Raw genomic sequence first — 20,733 nt, 5'->3', positions numbered from 1 at the left:
AACAGAGGAGACCAATTGGACGATCCAACACGGAACAGAGGAGACCAATTCGACGATCCAAAAGGGAACAGGGGTGACCAATTGGACGATCCATCACGGAATACAGGAGACCAATTGGACGTTCCAACACGGAACAGGGGTGACCAATTGGACGATCCAACAAGGAACAGGGCTGACCAATTGGACGATCCATCACGGAACAGGGGTAACCAATTGGACGATCCAACAAGGAACAGGGCTGACCAATTGGACGATCCATCACGGAACAGGGGTAACCAATTGGACGATCTATCAGGAAACAGGGGTGACCAATTGGACGATCCAATACGGAACAGGGGTGACCAATTGGACGATCCAACACGGAACAGAGGAGACCAATTGGACAATCCAACACTGAACGGGGGTGACTAATTGGACGATCCATCACGGAATATAGGAGACCAATTGGACGATCCATCACGGAACAGGGGTGACCAATTGGACGATCCACTAGGAACGGATGAGACCAATTGGATGATCCAACAGGGAACAGGGGTGACCAATTGGACGATCCATCACGGAACGGAGGAGACCAATTGGACGATCCATCACGGAACAGGGGAGACCAATTGGACGATCCATCACGGAACAGAGGAGACCAATTGGACGATCCAACACAGAACAGAGGAGACCAATTGGACGATCCAACACGGAACAGAGGAGACCAATTCGACGATCCAAAAGAGAACAGGGGTGAACAATTGGACGATCCATCACGGAATACAGGAGACCAATTGGACGATCCAACACGGAACAAGGGAGACCAATTGGATGATCCAACAGGGAACAGGGGTGACCAATTGGACGATCCATCACGGAACAGAGGTGACCAATTGGACGATCCAACATGGAACAGGTGTGACCAATAGGACGATCCAACACGTAACAGAGGAGACCAATTTGACCATCCAACACGGAACAGGGGTGACCAATTGGACGATCCAACATGGAACAGGTGTGACCAATAGGACGATCCAACACGTAACAGAGGAGACCAATTTGACCATCCAACACGGAACAGGGGTGACCAATTGGACGATCCATCACGGAACAGGGGTGACCAACTGCACGATCAAACACGGAACAGAGGAGACCAATTGGACCATCCAATACGGAACAGGGGTGACCAATTGGACGATCCAACACGGAACAAAGGAGGCCAGTTTGACCATCCAACACGGAACACAGGAGTCTAAACATGGAAGAGTGGTTGAGTCCCATCCTGGATTCGAACCCGAACTCTCAGAATCAGGCACCTAATCGCCAGCACACAAAGTCACCCATCTAACTCACTCAGCCACTGCGGTTTCCACAAAAGTGGAAGTCGGGCAATTGGTAGTTTAGATCTAGAGTTTGTGTGGTGTAAATTGGCACGCCGCCCACTGAACAGGATATGGGTTTGCGTCATTCTGTCTGGCACAACATGTGGGGCTTTTGCTGTTTTGTGTGATTATTTGTTTTCTATTGAGATAAGCATATATAGGTGAACAACACCCCGATACACAAATGTATTGTAGCATTACGACTCTCATAAGCGTATGTTAAAGTATCGATCGATTGACATGTCCACCCGAAGAAGGAGTGAAAATTTATCTCAAAGCGCTGTGTTTAACAAACAGAAAGGTCTTGATTTTCAAAATGTCTTTGAGTTATGGAAGACCTAGAAGCCAGAGAAGATAAACACTCACAATAAAGGAAGTTAAAACTGGGAGAAAGGGAAGAGCCTGCCTTGTGTGAAATATTTGACATGACGACTTACCGAAGGTGCTGATGTATGCACTACTGGTGATGTAACCACCGACTGAGATGACACCGAAGATGTGGACTGTGTTGAATCAGCAGGTGTTGATCCATCAGAAGTACTACAGGGCGCTATCATTGGGGACTCAAGCGACGTCTCTGGAACGCTGAGAGGGGCAGCCGTGGGGTCCATCAGTACTGCGGAGTTGATCCGGACCCAGAACGTCTTGTAGTCCTTCACGAAGCTTGCCCTGAAACGGTAATACTGACGTAGTTGAATGTAGCATAATGGTATGTTCGTGTCATTGTCACTGAGTATGACACTGAGGTTGGAGGGAAGTGGCGCTGGCGGTGGGTGTATAATACCTTCGTGAAACCACCGAGCAGGGGTAGCGGTATTGTGAAGCAAATGATCTTCGTGACCATGGGTTTTTGGCATTGGAGCTAATGATAAGAGAATCCAGGCATGGGTGCGTTTCGCACCTCCACAAAGCAGAGTGCAGCAATATCTCAAATGTACTTGTTTCACTACGCGTCTGGGCTTGTCAGACCAGTGCTTGGCAGCACGAGCAAGACTGCACGTGGTCCGGGTACTATTGTAAAGTCATCCACACATTGAATGTACCCGGTTCTTACTTTTGCAATACCCTAGAGTTTCATAGATGTGTTCGCATTAAATCTAACATGACATACAAGAACCAATCTGAGTATTAATCCAAGATACTGAAGCTACGGTAATAGGGTCTGAATGAGCCGGAAAGGGTTTCCACTAATGACAACGCACTTGAATATGACATGTCCCGCGGCTTTTGATGGCGCCCTCCATGTTGCCTTGACAATGGACTTGGGACTCTTCTCAGTTTGTGTTAGCCCTCTCGGTACCTGCCAAATAACGTATATTTAACGATCATTTGAGAGTAAAAGAAGTGATGCTTTTATGTCGGCAGATGTGGAGAATGACACAAATCATTACACGCGTGATCAAGCAAACCTGTCAACTGTCTTCACATTCTTACACATCATTCTGAGATTCTGAATCTGTACTGAAACGTCGCATCATTATACAAACAAGACCTTGTCACCCATAAAGTTTCATACATTTCTTATTATTCATCAAACACAGGATTACCAATCAAACACAGGTAATTTATGTATTAATAATATTCATATGAAAAAACTTCACAGTTTAGATGAGACCACGTGGCGAGAGATGGTCTATATAGCCTACGGGACTTTGACCCCAGAGTACCACAAACATGGAAGTCCGACAACTGGTAGGGTGTGTCACGCACAGTGTACCCTTCTTACAAGTGACAGCAGGCCCGGCTCCCAACTGGTAGGGTAGGTCGCGCACAGTGTACCCTTCTAACAAGTGACAGCAGGCCCGGCTCCCAACTGGTAGGGTAGGTCGCGCACAGTGTACCCTTCTAACAAGTGACAGCAGGCCCGGCTCCCAACTGGTAGGGTGGTCACGCACAGTGTACCCTTCTAACAAGTGACATCAGGCCCGGCTCCCAACTGGTAGGGTAGGTCGCGCACAGTGTACCCTTCTAACAAGTGACATCAGGCCCGGCTCCCAACTGGTAGGGCTGGTCACGCACAGTGTACCCTTCTAACAAGTGACAGCAGGCCCGGCTCCCAACTGGTAGGGCTGGTCACGCACAGTGTACCCTTCTAACAAGTGACAGCAGGCCCGGCTCCCAACTGGTAGGGTAGGTCGCGCACAGTGTACCCTTCTTCTAACAAGTGACAGCAGGCCCGGCTCCCAACTGGTAGGGCTGGTCACGCACAGTGTACCCTTCTAACAAGTGACAGCAGGCCCGGCTCCCAACTGGTAGGGTAGGTCGCGCACAGTGTACCCTTCTAACAAGTGACAGCAGGCCCGGCTCCCAACTGGTAGGGTAGGTCGCGCACAGTGTACCCTTCTAACAAGTGACAGCAGGCCCGGCTCCCAACTGGTAGGGTAGGTCGCGCACAGTGTGACAAGGCCCGGCTCCCAACTGGTAGGGTAGGTCGCACAGTGTACCCTTCTAACAAGTGACAGCAGGCCCGGCTCCCAACTGGTAGGGTAGGTCACGCACAGTGTACCCTTCTAACAAGTGACAGCAGGCCCGGCTCCCAACTGGTAGGGCTGGTCACGCACAGTGTACCCTTCTAACAAGTGACAGCAGGCCCGGCTCCCAACTGGCAGGGCTGGTCACGCACAATGTACCCTTCTAACAAGTGACAGCAGGCCCGGCTCCCAACTGGTAGGGTAGGTCGCGCACAGTGTACCCTTCTAACAAGTGACAGCAGGCCCGGCTCCCAACTGGTAGGGTAGATCACGCACAGTGTACCCTTCTAACAAGTGACAGCAGGCCCGGCTCCCATGTCCGAAAGATACACACTGCCATTGCGGCTGAGTGGGCTGGTTCAGAGCAATCACGGTTGGGACTCAACCCAAAATAGTACCAGTAGAATCTCTATTGAGAAAGTTTGAAAGCTTTTAACTTGTATCGTGTATTCATTACTATGAAACTGGTAAAAAAAGAAAACAATTTCGATTTCTCATCTACTGGAATTTTTAACATGCATGACATGTTAAAGAACTGATTTGTGATTTCTGTCTCCTATATCTCTGGTATTCATATTTCAGTTATTTTTTTATATTTACAAAATTATTTCTAAAATGCCAAGGAAATAAACATGCTTCAGTTGAGACGCTACTACTCAGGTCATGTACTTGGGATTACAACAAAACATGTACTGAAAAGGATTGTTTTTGAAAATGATTATGTAAGAACTGAAACAATAGGCCAATCAGGCGAATACTATTTGTTTAGCATGCATCTGTGACGTTGTCACCTAGGTAACAGGATGCGTTCACCTATTCGAGAACTGTTTGATAGTGATTCATCAACACATGTTTCCGAATTTTTCGGAAGTTTGGATTTGCTATTAGCAGAACTATCTTGTGAGTAAGCAGATATTTTGTTTCTATTAATTACATCTTTATATTGTCAGTTATTGGTTTTGTTGACATAATGTTATTATCATTCAACAGGAATAACTATGTGTAAAAGGCTGACATGCTGCAATTCGTTGATACACCAGGAAAGATACAGATGCTGTAACGTGGGAGCGTATTCCCTACCAGGTCCTCCAGGTGACCACTTCATCATCATATGGCATATGCCGGTTCTCTTGGAAGGATTAAACTTACTCACTCACCCCGTCTCCGTTTTCGCACACAGGTGATGTTGTTGCTGTTTGGATAAAGCTGCCGATGTACACGGAGGTGTTGTAGACAGGGTCGGCTCTGCGTGCCTGCAGCAGAAACCCCTCGAACTGCTCCCCACACCGCCCCTCAAGTGTCACTGTTGAGAGTAGTGAACGTGTGAGTTTAAGAACTGTCCCTTCAAGCAGCTCCACCAGCACCGTTAATTTAATGGTTAATAAAGCCCCGACACGGGTTGAAGCCGTTTAGCATGAAACTCTTGTCTCAATCATTATCAGATCCTTTACCTCAAAGCCAGGGGATCCTCGTTTGGCTAACGTAGGCAAAGCTGCCGCATCTTGAGACAAGGGTAATGGTATGTACACCTCGACATAATGAGATAATGAATGATGACTTTTCAATATCAACTTCAAATGTAATGGTATGCTGATTGTTGAAAGAATGGTGTTCCCTAATAAGGATATGATCCGACATCACACTTGTGTGAATACCCATTGGGGTTTTAGGGCCTCGCACCATCAAATTTCCGCCACCAAGAATGTCGACCTAACGAACACATTTCGACACCCTGTCTTCCGTTCATCAATAAACCAGACTCCCGCCAGATTCTCAAATTCATGCCTGTACGGCGTCACTCAATCGCATTTATCGATTCAGACGTCAATATACCGGGGCTAATCCCGGTCTACTACTGTGTTTGTAACACCCCCACCTCCGCCTCAGGAGTGTATCTATGACGTAGATAACAGACAGGTTTAGGGCTCTTGGTCTACCAGGGTTGAGTTGAGGTATAAAATGTGTCTTGTGCACCACACCAGTGAACTAAACTCTTTGTATTGAATGTTTCATAATTCTACATTATTCAGTATTCTCACTATCTTCTACGCGTTTCTTTCTCCGAAGAGTATATATGCATATAACGTTGCTTATCATATGGCATTTGCATGGTATATATATATATATATATTCGATCCCTGTTTATTGTTCACAACTAGATGTGGCTGGAATATTGCCATCAGAGTAGCATGCAGAAGTCACTCACTCACTCACAGTTGGTTGAGTGTTTGCATCCTACCTTCCACGGTCTCCCCTGGACTGTACGTGTGTTTCTCTAGCAGCACCACAAAGGGCGAGTCTGTTGTTTGGGCGGGAGTATGATGACGCGGCATCATGTCAGCGCATGCTCTTTCCGGTGCCCCTTTAGTGTATGCACGTGTTGAACGTGCAGACAGAAGCAGGCTGACTGTACACAACAGCGTGTGCTTCATCTGGTGTTTCATTGCAGCTTCTGAAGCAAATGTATATGGGCCTTTGTGTAATTCGAAATGAATTTCAAACATCAAACATATTTCTACAGACGTGAACATACAGTTGAACATGTACTACGACCAAAAGGCTTTCTGCGTACGCATACCTCATTACTGCATGGTAGAACACTAACCAGTGCACCGGCTCACGTGTATGTTCATCACAGACGAAAAAACTCTTTGTTGAATTTGTAAACATGAATAATATGGGTATCTTCCCATAAGACAGACCTCCCAAAAGACAGACCGCTTAAAACAACACATTTTATGGTTGGTTGCATAAGGCTTAATTAAGCTGTACCCTTGATAATAATGGTATGTGCCCAGATAAAAAAGACAGCATAAGGTATTAACTATAGTTTTATCAGTTCATGCAATGAATTATGATTTTTAAATTAAGACATATTGCATCAACATGTATATCCACATATATTTGCCAGATCATATCAAAAAACAATAATTTATATATACATGTACCTATCAAACATATGAAGGTATATCGTGATACGTATCTATTCATGAAAGTTATGTATCGTGACATCCCTTTTAGAAAGTCACTTGAACATCATCATTTTCTCCTTTCACCTTGTTCTTGGCATACAGGTAGCCATCTAGAACAGTGATCGGGAAGAAAAGTCATTGGACAAATATCATGGAAAAAGTCATGGGAAAAAAGTCATAGGAAAAATAACAATTTCCTATGACCTTTTTTCCTACAACCTGGTAGCGATGGGTCAGTAAAAGGATTAGTAATATTCAGTGTATGAAATAAGCCAAAACCCCAGCCAGACATCAGGGCTGGTAACTTCAACATGTTACCAGTCCAAAATGGATTTAATCAGACCAGACACCAAGATATGACTCAGATGTATATAACATCTAAAAAATGTTTTACCAGACCATCGGGCTGGCTAGCTGTAAATCTAGACCGTCCGTCTGAAATCTAACCCGTCTCGGTCGGTCGGACGGGCCTTATTTCATACACTGGTAATATGTTTTGAGAAGAACTCAGAAGACAAGAGTGTGTTGTTACTATACTCTATAGTGACTCTGGGTCAGCTCATTAATTAAATAGGGATAGACAGCATGGCTCAGCTAATTCGTGTACTCATTGAGTCTGTCTTATGGGAGGTCTGCCTTATGGGAGGTCTGTCTTTTGGGAGTGCAGTGAAAGTGTGTGTACTGAATACTTGGACTATTCAGTTGATTGAAAACGTTGCCTTATATTTTCTCTTTCTTTATCCCTGACGTATCTATGAAATTTGTAACCATTTGTAAATACATTGGATATAATTATTCCGATACACTGGTAATCTTGTCTTCTATGTCTGGAGATGTCGTTATGCTTGCATCTGATGTATTTTCTCCCTTACATTTTACACAGTATTTGAGACCCGCTGCCAATGTGTGCCGATGTTTAACAGCCTCAATATATATTCTAGTATTTAGATGACGTGGACTTTTGATCTGTTTGTTTGGTGAACGTCAATCAAGAGTTAACTGAGCGTTACTACTACTTTGCCATCATTTGTGGAAACCGTCTGTGATCTTTTCTACACTCAAATACACCCTTTCCATTACATATGTAGGGTGTGGCATGTTGGGTGAGGAGTGTGGGGTGTGGCGTGTGGGGTGAGGAGTGTGGGGTGTCGAGTATTAACAGGTCTAAGAACACCCTGCAAGAAATGTCTCAACATTGGTTCCCAGACACCTAAAGTAATTGGGCATGATGAATGTAGCCACTCTGCCTTACGCATTAATCCACCCTGGCTCTAACTTACGGAAATGCAGAGTGACAGATTTGCCTATGATACCCTTATGTTAAAAAATGTTCAAAAAGTCTCGATAATGTTTTTTACAAAGTGCCTGCTGAATCGAACCTGAGAATGTTAAATGGTTGGATGACTGTGTCATATATTGTTTCATAGCATTGCGTTTTGAATGAAGGTAGTTGTCAGTAATGCATTACCATCAAATGTAAGCAATGGTGTGGTAGTTAATGTAAGAGCCAAGACTGTTATTGGAAATCTTTCTAAACAGTTAGGCAAATCCTGCACACTAGTATCTTCTGGGAGGTACGAAGACCATGGAAGGGGACAAGCACACATATCCATAGTATCCCATTAAATCAAAACCTTTGGCCATCCAGCCAAGGTATATCTTGGAAGCATGTAACTGCCATGTGAATATTATTGTTACTGACTTTATTGCTGTAAATAGGGCTATTATATTGTATACATTCCATTAATAGTTGTAAAGCCACATTATTGGGCACTACCTTTGGAAATACATTGCAGTAATTTGTATTGACTGGAAAATCACTTACTGTTGCAGTTGTTATTAGTGTAACGTTTCGTTGTTGTTTGCTGGTTTCAACTTGAACTCTTTTGCCTGTAGAGTTCTTGGAGCAGTGGTTTTGAAATTGAAACAAGTCCACTGGAGGTATAGCAAGACGTATTTGGTATCGTTAGAAATCTTGGAATGTATAGGTTTCCCAAACCAGTGGTGTCAGACTGACACGTGTCAATAAATGCCATTTTTAGTTTTTCCATGGTGACCATGCTATTTCATGTTACTAGATATTGTCTTTCATGGATGTTTACATGAACAGCTAATGGCATTCTGCACTATGCATCAATAATACACGTGGATCAACATCTTCAACGGCAACGTCATGTTCATCAGTTTTGTAGCAAATCTGGACTATAATTGAACATTTTCTTGTACATATGTCGACAGAGATGTAGTATTATAGGCATGGGATTATGGTACTTATTGTACCAATAGATATGAAATCGAGATGATTAATAACAGGTGATTAAGAGGTAATGAGAGACGAATTATGACAGGGTTTAATAATCTTTTTAAGTTAGGATGTAACTAATAATATGTGTAGGGCAGGAATTCAGTAGCTGGAGTAATAAACATGAAAGTGAGGAAAACTAAGTTCTATGGATAGTCAACTTCTTTATTGCAATGAGTGCGACGTTTCGGTGTAGGTACTAACACCGTTATCAAGCTAGTGATAGAACAATTTGAAACAAGGAGAATATATACATTGCTGCATACTGAGTATATACAATTAACAAGGTTGACTACTCCCGAGGGTCATCTTTTGTTGTTGACGGTGGTTTGCCTGTGGCTTAGAGGAGGTTCTGGATGGATTTGCCTTTCTGGAACAGGACGTCTATGCCTGCTTGCTGCTGACGGAGTCGTCTTATCTGGTGGCTGACTGCTGGGATATACGGGATACTTATTACAGGGTGCTGATTGCCGGCGGGGTGGTTTATCCCTTTGGTTTATCTCTTCCCCAGAGAGGAAGCCCTTACCATCATTCGGAAAAGACCTAGACACCCACCTCAGCATCGAGAGTATAATCCGTCTCATCAACCCCTGCATTAGCTCAAACTACTTAACCTGGTCAGATTTTCCAGCAAACCCATGGGTTCTCCTCTCTCCCCTATCATCACTGAGATATACATGACGGAACAAGAAGACAAGGCCCTGCTGACATCACCCATCGCACCAATATGCTGGTACAGAAAAGTAGACGACACCTTTGTAGTTCTCAACCCCAACGACAACCCTGAACACCTCCTCAACCACCTGAATTTCCAACATCCCCGTATGCAGTTTACAATGGAAGAACAATCTGACAACAAGCTCCCTTTCCTCGACGTCCTAGTAAAGAAAGAAGACATCAAGCTCTCCACTACTGTCTACAGGACACCTACCCATACTAACCAATACCTTCACTTTACCTCCAACAACCCTCTACAGGTTAAGAAAGGCATCATATCCACTCTCACCCGAAGAGCCAAGAACATCTGCTCGAAACAGAAGCCCTAGAAACTGAGCTAAAACCTCCCCCGCCATGTCTTCGTCCATTATAACCAGTACCCCCAGAAGACTTCTTCAGCAGCAAGCAGGCATAGACGTCCTGTTCCAGAAAGGCAAGTCCATCCAGAACCTCCTCTAAGCCACAGGCAAACCACCTTCAACAACAAAAGATGACCCCTCGGGAGTAGTCTACCAGATTCGTTGTCAATGCGGAGACTTCTATATTGGTGAAACATCCCGCCCGCTCTTACTACGAATCAAAAAACATAAAGCGTCAGTCCAGAAAAACGACTCCAAATGCGCCAACGCCGAACACACCCAAGCCAACCCTGACCTATGGAACAACATCGATATCCTGGAAATCAACCAACAAGACTACAAAATTAGGAAACTCCTTGAAGCCATAAACATTCGTGATCAAGGTTATTTCATCTCCTCAGCCTATCACCACCTAATCAAAGACCACCACCAGTAATCCTTCCATACCTCCTTCGTCCATCTGGCTTCCACGCTCCCCTTTGTGCTTGCAATCACAACTAGTGTACTTCAACCTACTTTCTTATCATTAGCCAATTGTACGTCAAACTCATCAATTGTATAAACTCAACTCTAATCACAATCAATCACTCTGTACTCCAACCTCCTCTGCTGGAATCACTTATCAAATATCCGATGTACATCAACCTTGTTAATTGTATATACTCACTATGCAACAATGTATATGTTCTCCTTGTTTCAAATTGTTGCATCACTTGCTTGATAACGGTGTTAGTACCTACACCGAAACGTCGCACTCATTGCAATAAAGAAGTTGACTATCCATAGAACTTAGTTTTCCTTCATCTTCACAACTTCTAAAATGACTCTCAAAGAAACATGAAAGTAGGTCGTTAGAGCTTGCAGGGGCGAGCTGAGGTGAGTAATAGCTTAGGTATAGAACGAATCAGCTGGGCTGACGTTGGGCTGACGTGCCCGGGGATCTTGGTACCACTTCTGGGTATTATTCGAATCATGTATGGTCAGGGGTAGAGAAATTCTGGGATTCCTGGAATTTACCTCACAGCTGTTGGGCGTAAGAAATTAAAGGAGGGGGATTGTATTTAATGTACACTTACAGATTGTATATCATCTACATCAGATTGTATATAATGTACACTTACAGATTGTATATCATCTACACTTGCAGATTGTATATAATGTACACTTACAGATTGTATATCATCTACACCCACAGTTGTATATAATGTAAAGATTGCAGATTGTATATCATCTACACTCACAGTTGTATATAATCTACACTTACAGATTTTATATAATCTTCACTTGCAGATTGTACTTTAACATCAAGCACGATTACACAGTACACTATCCATTCATCTTACCTCTATATTACAGATGTAATAATCCTCATGTTGATGTCAAGATCAAGATAGTTGATTGTAAATAGGGGTTCGTGACTGATGTCAAGATCGGGATAGGTCATTGTAAATAGGGGTTCGTGGCTGATGTCAAGATCGAGATAGTTCATTGTAAATAGGGGTTCGTGACTGATGTCAAGATCGAGATAGGTCATTGTAAATAGGGGTTCGTGACTGATGTCAAGATCGAGATAGGTCATTGTAAATAGGGGTTTGTGACTGATGTCAAGATCGAGATAGGTCATTGTAAATAGGGGTTCATGACTGATGTCAAGATCGAGATAGTTCATTGTAAATAGGGGTTCATGACTGATGTCAAGATCGAGATAGTTCATTGTAAATAGGGGTTCGTGACTGATGTCAAGATCAAGATAGTTCATTGTAAATAGGGGTTCGTGACTGATGTCAAGATCAAGATAGTTCATTGTAAATAGGGGTTCAAGCACATATACACAGTATCACAAACACAGGCAGAGTATGGGCAAGGTAGATCTTGGAAAGCATCATAGCATTGTATTGTTGCTGGACAGAAGAATTCAAGCACTTGCTTAATGTCAATGAACGGGTTAAAAGGAGGCCTAATTTTACATGAACAGATTTTTTCTGGAATGGTGACAGATATTTCTGTGAAAAAAACTCTTTTCTAAAATCGATATATGCATCACATACACATCACAGATGATATTCGTGTTCAATATCCGCCATAACGAGTATAGATACATGTAGATATAGATGACCACACTGTTAGGGAAGATAGATACATGTATGTGAAGATGCATAACTGTGGCTTACTTTACCTTTGACACTCACAGCTGTATGCACCTTCAATTGACGATAGATCGCTTTGTAGAGACCATACGATAACCAGACCACAGGACAGCAATGTTACATAGATGTATGTGTATATCACACGACCATTGTGTTATAGATTACCACACCATACGTGAAACATGTATCTGTATAGCACTTGATTGGTGTGTTATCTTCCTCAAGGTAGCAATAGGTCGCATGTTGTCCACCATGTTTAATCGAGCAAACCTACTGAAAGATGGCGTGTTCTGCCGCTGAAGTGTTAACCCGTGATACGACGGGTAAATCCACCTAATCTGGACACATAATTTCGAACGGATAAAATATTCAATCATTAATGGATGCGGCAACATGTCCTTTATAATCATATATATCACAAAAACATATATATATATATATATATATATATATATATATATATATATATATATATATATATAATGTTTTACCATTATCTGTTATAAGTGAAGACAATAGTGTAAACCTCTTGACACTTACATTCATTCAGGACCAGAGGATACTCTGAGATTAGAGTAGGTTCTTTTCATATTATCAGAAAGACTGTTGAACTGCCCGTCCAAGAAAGGCACGATGCCTTCACGTCGTTTTGTCATAAAACATGGGCCGACACTGCATTCTGGACGTCGTGATCTGCTGCAGTGTACACGGTGACAACATTACCACACAGAGGGAAGAGTTTCTACGGGATTACTACAGGGTTTCTGGGGGCTACTACAGGGTTTCTATGGGATTACTACAGAGTTTCTACGGGGTTACATGGTTTCTACTGGTTACTACAGGGTTTCTGGGGCTACTACGGGGTTACTACAGCGTTTCTACGGAGCTACTATAGGTTTTCTACGGGTTAGTACAGGTTTCTACGGGTTACTACAGGGTTTCTACGGGCTGCTACATGGTTTCTACGGAGCTACTATAGGGTTTCTACGGGTTAGTACAGGGTTACTACATGGTTTCTACAGGTTACTACATGGTTTCTACGCGACCACAGGGTTTCTGGGGTTACTGCAGGATTTCTACTGCCTACTACAGGGTTCTACGGAGCTACTACAGGGTTTCTGTGGGACTACTACAGGGTTTGTACGGGGCTACTACAGGGTTTCTGGGGTTACTACAGGGTTTCTACGGAGCTACTACAGGGTGTCTACGGAGCCACTATAGGGTTTGTACGGGACTACTACAGGGTTTCTACGGGGCTGCTACATGGTTTCTACGGGACTACTACAGGGTTTCTACGGAGCTACTATAGGGCTTCTACGGAGCTACTACAGGGTTTCTACGGAGCTACTGCAGGGTGTCGACGGAGCTACTACAGGGTTTCTACGGGACTACTACAGGGTTTCTACGGACTACTACAGGGTTTCTACGGGGCTACTACAGGGTTTCTTCGGAGCTACCACATTGTTTCTACGGGACTACTACAGGGTTTCTACGGGACTACTACAGGGTTTCTACGGGACTACTACAGGGTTTCTGGGGCTACTACGGCGTTTCTACGAGATTTCTTGGTGTTTTACGGTAATTTCTACGGAATATGAGCCTCACGACGGTCATGTGACGCCAAATTCCTTGTTTAACTGTGTCCGCCTTTAAATGCCTACAGGCATATGTAAACAGAAATGCATGTATAAATGGGTGAACGACAAAGTAAAATATGAGAGAACATTCCAACACCGATGTTTTACAAATAATATATGCCTGTGACTTTATACATCCTGAAAATTTCTAAAGTTAACGGTGTGAACAAAAACCCCAATCCCTGCTACAACTGAAATATATACTTTCTACAAGAAATACACTGTTGTCATAGTCTCTGGTACTGCTGCTGTTACTACCAGCACTTCCACAACCACCACCAATACCACTACTATTAGTACTACTACCGCTCCTACTACTTCTAGTACAAAATATTACTACCAGCGCTACTACTACAACTACTGCTACTTTTGCTGTTACTTCTACTACTACGACTACTATTAGTACAAGTATCACTACTGCTACAACTACTCCCACTGCCACCTGTTACTAGTTTTACTACTATCACCATTAATATTATTATCATTATTACCTCCCCCCCCCCCTTACCACAACAACAACAACAACCACCATTGCCGCTGATGCTGCTCACACGTGATGATAACTATGCTGAGTGAACTTCAGCCTGCTGTCACTAATTACAGATGGCAGGACATAAGGCAGTGATAACGGGCATTACTCCGCAGCTGTGTACCTACCTGCTCAGAGATATTCCAGGAGAGATATATAACAGAAATATTGTCGTGATGGTGTAAACAGCGTAGAGAACACCGATTGTAACCGCGCTAGGTATATATATTTTCCAGATATGTTACGCCACGAGATAGCCATGGGTCGCCGTCATGGCGTTCTGCACTGGTTGACACGGTATTTTATCCGCATGTCATGACCACGTGACATGTGACAGGCGAAGTACCTGACGTTTTGATATCTGCCCGTTGCCCTCCCTCCCACAAGGAACATCACGGATTGCGTTATTTAACAGTTCCTTTTCTAATTGCTAAGTTCTAGATTTGTATATTGGCAATGCAGGAAAAGTCAAAGTTGGCAAAACGATACGTACGTTACTGTCGCCATGTCGGAGACGATTCACTTAAGTTAATACTGTCATTTTGAATTTGCAGTTTGGGTTTCAGATTGAATATTTAAAGAACAATGTACTTATTACGCTGCATTCAAATGAGAATAAGAAGGCAAACCATCCAAATCGGAATAGTTATAGAGTGTTGAAATGTTGTCGCCAAACTTTGGATACATACGTTGTGTTTTTCTGGATGACAGTGTAGCAGCGTACCTTTCTGGCTTAAGTGAAGTACAGTATCAATTATTTATACTCAAAACATTAACCAATTAAATTACGACAGGTTTTAACTATAAGTATAGTTCAGTATTGGAAAAAATACTTTTCAACACCACAAACAAGATGCGTAGAAATCAAGCAATACTATCATGCCAATAATTACTGCAATTTCTATAACACTTCACGCAAAACATTATACCAACAACACACATTTCTAGCATTGTAAAACAGCTCATATCACGATCAGTAGTGTGTATAGATTTGCAAAAAATGAAAATGAAAACCATTGAAAATATGCATACGTAACCGTTACATACGTTACTAGAAAGTACGGAATTAAGTGTTCGAAACAATATGATTAGGTTTTGGCTATACCTACTTCATGTGGCGACAGTCATCGAACAGCACACACATTTTGAGAGAGAAACCACATCAGTTTTATGAGGTAATGTTGTTTAAAATTCAGGTGATACCATGCATAATTAAAGACGTCATGTTAAACATGTTACAAAGTGTAATTCTTTCAAATTGTCATTGTGTGTTTTAACTACCATCATAACAAACAGGAAAGCGATGCTAAGGGCATCATTTAGTGGTCCAGTTTTCGATCAAGGCATGCTAAAGTAACTGATACATACGTTATCAACGGTAACGTAGGTAACAACATTTGTTGAAGGTTTCAAACGAAAATGTCATATCATTTGAAGCCAGAAACTTTGTTTTTTTTAAAAAAACATTCAGACTTAAACTGGCAATCAGTGTTATTTAATGTCCTTTTATTTTCACATAATGAGCTATGTGTTGGGAAAGAGATGGTCACCTCTCTGAATGATATGAAAATTGATATGAATATTTGATCGTTTCATGGGATGGAAGGATTGATGTACAAATGAAAGGTACTTTAGTAGCTTATCAGACTGACTGACTGACTGAGTTTGGTTTTTTACGCCGCTTTTAGCAATATTCCAGCAACATCACGGCGGGGGACACCAGAAATGGGCTTCACACATTGTACCCATGTGGGGATTCGAACCCGGGCCTTCGGCGTGACGAGCCAACGCTTTAACCACTAGGCTACCCCACCGCCCCAGCTTATCAGACAGAGTTTATATATTTGTAATAACATTTGGATTAGTCCTGGGTCTTTGTTATGTGAAAGAGCATAATTATAGGGTAACGTATGTATCGAAATGTATTATACATACGTTACTCATTTGTTTCTTATTTCGAGTGGGAAAACGTAGACCAGAAATTCAGACAGAATATCGGTAAATTCGGAAAGGAAAAGGACCCGCCTTCCTTGAGAAAGAACGATCGAGGATACAGTCTTGTTATGTTCCTTTTGCCAAATTTATGATGATTAATATTGATCACCCTGATATTGTCTTTATGTAGTACTAAAAACTGTAAAGGAAGAAACGATAGAATCTTGTAATCCTGAATAAAACGATGCTGATGTGTTTTAATCGTTGTTTTAGGTAAGAAAAAGTATTATTCTTCATAATAAAAATCTTATTTGAAACAATTGAATGTTGGGCTACATACGTTACTGTTTGTACTGCCAAAAGTGACTGGTAATTTTCATGAGTTTTATGTTGTTGCAACTGGCTATCGATCAAATATTTTGCTACTCATTTTTTGGTCTACTACGCCCTCAGATTGTCAGCTAATCTAGTTATCAGGTTTGATTTTAAATGTTTTTGCAATTTGTTAGTATTTTTGAAAAAACAATCTGAGTAATAATGATTTACATGTGTATGTCAAAGTACTTCTAAAGTTTTTGAGTAGACATGTGTGTTACTAAATCGCCAAACTCATGCGGAATATTTGATAGGTTACTCAAATAATTTATCACATTGTCACTTAATTCTCTAGTCAGAACAACTAGTCGCGTACGTATCAGGTGATAATATTTTATAATTCAAGGTGCCACATTTAGATAACAGCTGTGTGGTTATTTGTAAAATGGTGTGGCTGAAAAAGTGATATGTAATAGACCATATATCAAACTGTCTAAATAAAATGTTTTCGCATAGATTTTGTGTAGTTGATTTTTTACTTATGACGCTTACCCATTTGCACCTCATTGCTGAGAACGGGCGTTCAAATAACACAATCGTTCAATGTTAGTGGCAGTACATTAACTGTTACATAAAAACACCTGTTGCAAGTGACATATAGAAGACTGCCACCAGTAATACTACAGTATGTTAACTGTTCCCACATACAAAGCCTGAAATAACACAATCGTTCTGTGTAAGTAGCAGTACATTAACTGTTAGATGAAAACACTTGTTGCAAGTGCCATATCGGAGACTATCACCTGTATACTAGTATGTTAACTGTTCCCGCATACAAAGCCTGAAATAACACAATCGTTCAATGTAAGTGGCAGTACATTAACTGTTACATAAAAACACCTGTTTCAAGTGACATATCGGAGACTGCCACCAGTAATACCAGTATGTTAACTGAGGAAGACATCTGGGAAAACCGTGTATTAGTACAATCATCCTATGGCCTGTCGCTAAAGCCTGAAGACATGAAGTTCCTCTTCTTGATTCCAGAGCTACTTAAACATTCTTACGAAGACAGTTACACTTGTCCTGCACATGTCCCAGCCAGTCCTTGCTACATCCATCAACTTAAATACAAGCACTGTCTTTACACTCACAGAAAGTATTTGACAGACATAAATTAATACCATGTAGATGTTTTCCCAATTTCTCGGGCAATTTCAGAATACTTGTGCACCACTATCATAAACTTGAGGAACGACTTGGTATCTTGATACACGGGTCATCACTACACGTGTTATGGTTTATGAAACCATGGCTATGGTTCCTCGTTGTTCTAAGTTGCCGATTCCTTGTGTAAAGATGCTCGGTACAGTCTGTTAGTTTGGTCTGTTCATTGGCCAACCTGCATTGTGCCTGTGGGAACCGTTTACGAATAGGGATTCCTGCAGGGAATAGGGGAATTTTGACAGGTATGAGCTGAGAAAGTAAAACTAAAATCTTTCCACTGATTTACGCACCCGAACTAGAAATAGTAGCCACGGGTGAGGCATCCTCTAGTTGAGCAACATTCCAGCACCTCCAAGCTTTAACTTCAAACAACACTTGAGATACCATAGTTCCTTGAATATTACAAAGAGCGAATATTACGACCCTTGCTGAAAGGTTGTTGATGATACTTCAGTAGAACTAGTCGGGGCCTGAGCAGAGTACAGACGTTTCTCATGGTACATTTCGAGAACCTTTTCATTGTGATATACATTTGCGTTGTTCGAATCATACAACGTACAGCTTTTAACATGATTTGTGCCACAGGATGGAAATGCCTTTTGGCACATCAACTTTGAATAAAATGACACGCTTGTTTCAGCACAAAGCTTGCCCAAAGGGCCAGGAAGGGTCAACCATAAGCACCGTGAACAAACACAATTTATCCTCACTGAGAACAATGACTAACCTTCCAAATAGTAATATTCAGTGCTCTCTGGGAATCTATCAATTCACTGGATATTCTTCCAGGATTAAGGAAGATTTCGTTTAGTTTTCGTTTTGTTGAAAGGCACAAGCACGGCGTGTTCCGTTGACGTCTGTGTGTTTCAATAGCGTTAGTGTCGTTTGATTGTTTCATAAACGTCAGTGTTTTTCCTGTGTTTCTTTAACGTCAGTGTTTTCCGTGTGTTTCTTTAACGTCAGTGTTTTCCGTGTGTTTCTTTAACGTCAGTGTTTTCCCTGTGTTTCTTTAACGTCAGTGTTTTCCGTGTGTTTCTTTAACGTCAGTGTTTTCCGTGTGTTTCTTTAACGTCAGTGTTTTCCCTGTGTTTCTTTAACGTCAGTGTTTTCCATGTGTTTTAACGTCAGTGTTTTCCATGTGTTTCTTTAACGTCAGTGTTTTCCATGTGTTCTAACGTCAGTTTCTTTTGTATGTTTCTTTAACGTCAGTGTTTTCCATGTGTTTCTAAACGTCAGTGTTTTCCCTGTGTTTCTTTAACGTCAGTGTTTTCCTGTGTTTCTTTAACGTCAGTGTTTTCCCCTGTGTTTCTTTAACGTCAGTGTTTTCCGTGTGTTTCTTTAACGTCAGTGTTTTCCTGTGTTTCTTTAACGTCAGTGTTTTCCATGTGTTTCTTTAACGTCAGTGTTTTCCTGTGTTTCTTTAACGTCAGTGTTTTCCATGTGTTTCTTTAACGTCAGTTTTTTTCTAACCTGTGTTTCTTTAACGTCAGTGTTTTCCTGTGTGTTTCTTTAACGTCAGTGTTTTCCGTGTGTTTCTTTAACGTCAGTGTTTTCCTGTGTTTCTTTAACGTCAGTGTTTTCCCTGTGTTTCTTTAACGTCAGTGTTTTCCTGTGTTTCTTTAACGTCAGTGTTTTTCCGTGTGTTTCATAAACGTCAGTGTTTTCCTGTGTTTCTTTAACGTCAGTGTTTTCCGTGTGTTTCTTTAACGTCAGTGTTTTCCCTGTGTTTCTTTAACGTCAAGTGTTTTCCGTGTGTTTCTTTAACGTCAGTGTTTTCCTGTGTTTCTTTAACGTCAGTGTTTTCCTGTGTTTCTTTAACGTCAGTGTTTTCCTGTGTTTCTTTAACGTCAGTGTTTTCCGTGTGTTTCATAAACGTCAGTGTTTTCCTGTGTTTCTTTAACGTCAGTGTTTTCCATGTGTTTCTTTAACGTCAGTGTTTTCCGTGTGTTTCTTTAACGTCAGTGTTTTCCATGTGTTTCTTTAACGTCAGTGTTTTCCCCTGTGTTTCTTTAACGTCAGTGTTTTCCTGTGTTTCTTTAACGTCAGTGTTTTCCCTGTGTTTCTTTAACGTCAGTGTTTTCCCTGTGTTTCTTTAACGTCAGTGTTTTCCGTGTGTTTCTTTAACGTCAGTGTTTTCCCTGTGTTTCTTTAACGTCAGTGTTTTCCGTGTGTTTCTTTAACGTCAGTGTTTTCCTGTGTTTCTTTAACGTCAGTGTTTTCCATGTGTTTCTTTAACGTCAGTGTTTTCCCTGACGTTTCTTTAACGTCAGTGTTTTCCGTGTGTTTCATAAACGTCAGTGTTTTCCCTGTGTTTCTTTAACGTCAGTGTTTTCCTGTGTTTCTTTAACGTCAGTGTTTTCCCTGTGTTTCTTTAACGTCAGTGTTTTCCGTGTGTTTCTTTAAACGTCAGTGTTTTCCTGTGTTTCTTTAACGTCAGTGTTTTCCTGTGTTTCTTTAACGTCAGTGTTTTCCCTGTGTTTCTTTAACGTCAGTGTTTTCCCTGTGTTTCTTTAACGTCAGTGTTTTCCGTGTGTTTCTTTAACGTCAGTGTTTTCCCGTGTGTTCTAACGTGTTTCTTTAACGTCAGTGTTTTCCCTGTTTTTCTTTAACGTCAGTGTTTTCCGTGTGTTTCTTAAACGTCAGTGTTTTCCTGTGTTTCTTTAACGTCAGTGTTTTCCATGTGTTTCTTTAACGTCAGTGTTTTCCCTGTGTTTCTTTAACGTCAGTGTTTTCCCTGTGTTTCTTTAACGTCAGTGTTTTC

General features: G+C 41.8%; 2 protein-coding genes across 3 annotated transcripts in view; one reads left to right on the top strand and one right to left on the bottom strand.

Annotated features, from left to right (window-relative positions):
• Positions 1–14,794, bottom strand: part of LOC124275543 (putative ferric-chelate reductase 1) — a 54,610-nt gene extending 39,816 nt beyond the window's left edge. For both annotated transcript variants that reach the window (XM_046711125.1, XM_046711118.1), the window contains exons 1-5: positions 14,624–14,794; positions 6,072–6,284; positions 4,990–5,135; positions 2,564–2,661; positions 1,799–2,030 (exon numbers count right to left, since the gene is read on the bottom strand). In XM_046711125.1, the coding sequence (XP_046567081.1) occupies positions 1,799–2,030; positions 2,564–2,661; positions 4,990–5,135; positions 6,072–6,276 (681 nt within the window). In that variant the 5' untranslated portion in view covers positions 6,277–6,284; positions 14,624–14,794. The remainder of the gene's footprint in view (positions 1–1,798; positions 2,031–2,563; positions 2,662–4,989; positions 5,136–6,071; positions 6,285–14,623) is intronic.
• LOC124275615 lies at positions 9,784–10,152 on the top strand. Its single transcript, XM_046711220.1, has one exon. It carries the CDS (start codon positions 9,784–9,786, stop codon positions 10,150–10,152), a length of 369 nt encoding a protein of 122 aa, XP_046567176.1.
• Positions 14,795–20,733: the final 5,939 nt, after the last annotated feature.

Source organism: Haliotis rubra, unplaced genomic scaffold (assembly GCF_003918875.1).
Source record: "Haliotis rubra isolate DU_JTF1 unplaced genomic scaffold, ASM391887v1 Scf1049, whole genome shotgun sequence".
NCBI lineage: Eukaryota > Metazoa > Mollusca > Gastropoda > Lepetellida > Haliotidae > Haliotis > Haliotis rubra.
Note: the sequence above shows the minus strand (reverse complement) of the source record. Positions and strands in the feature narration are given on the sequence as shown.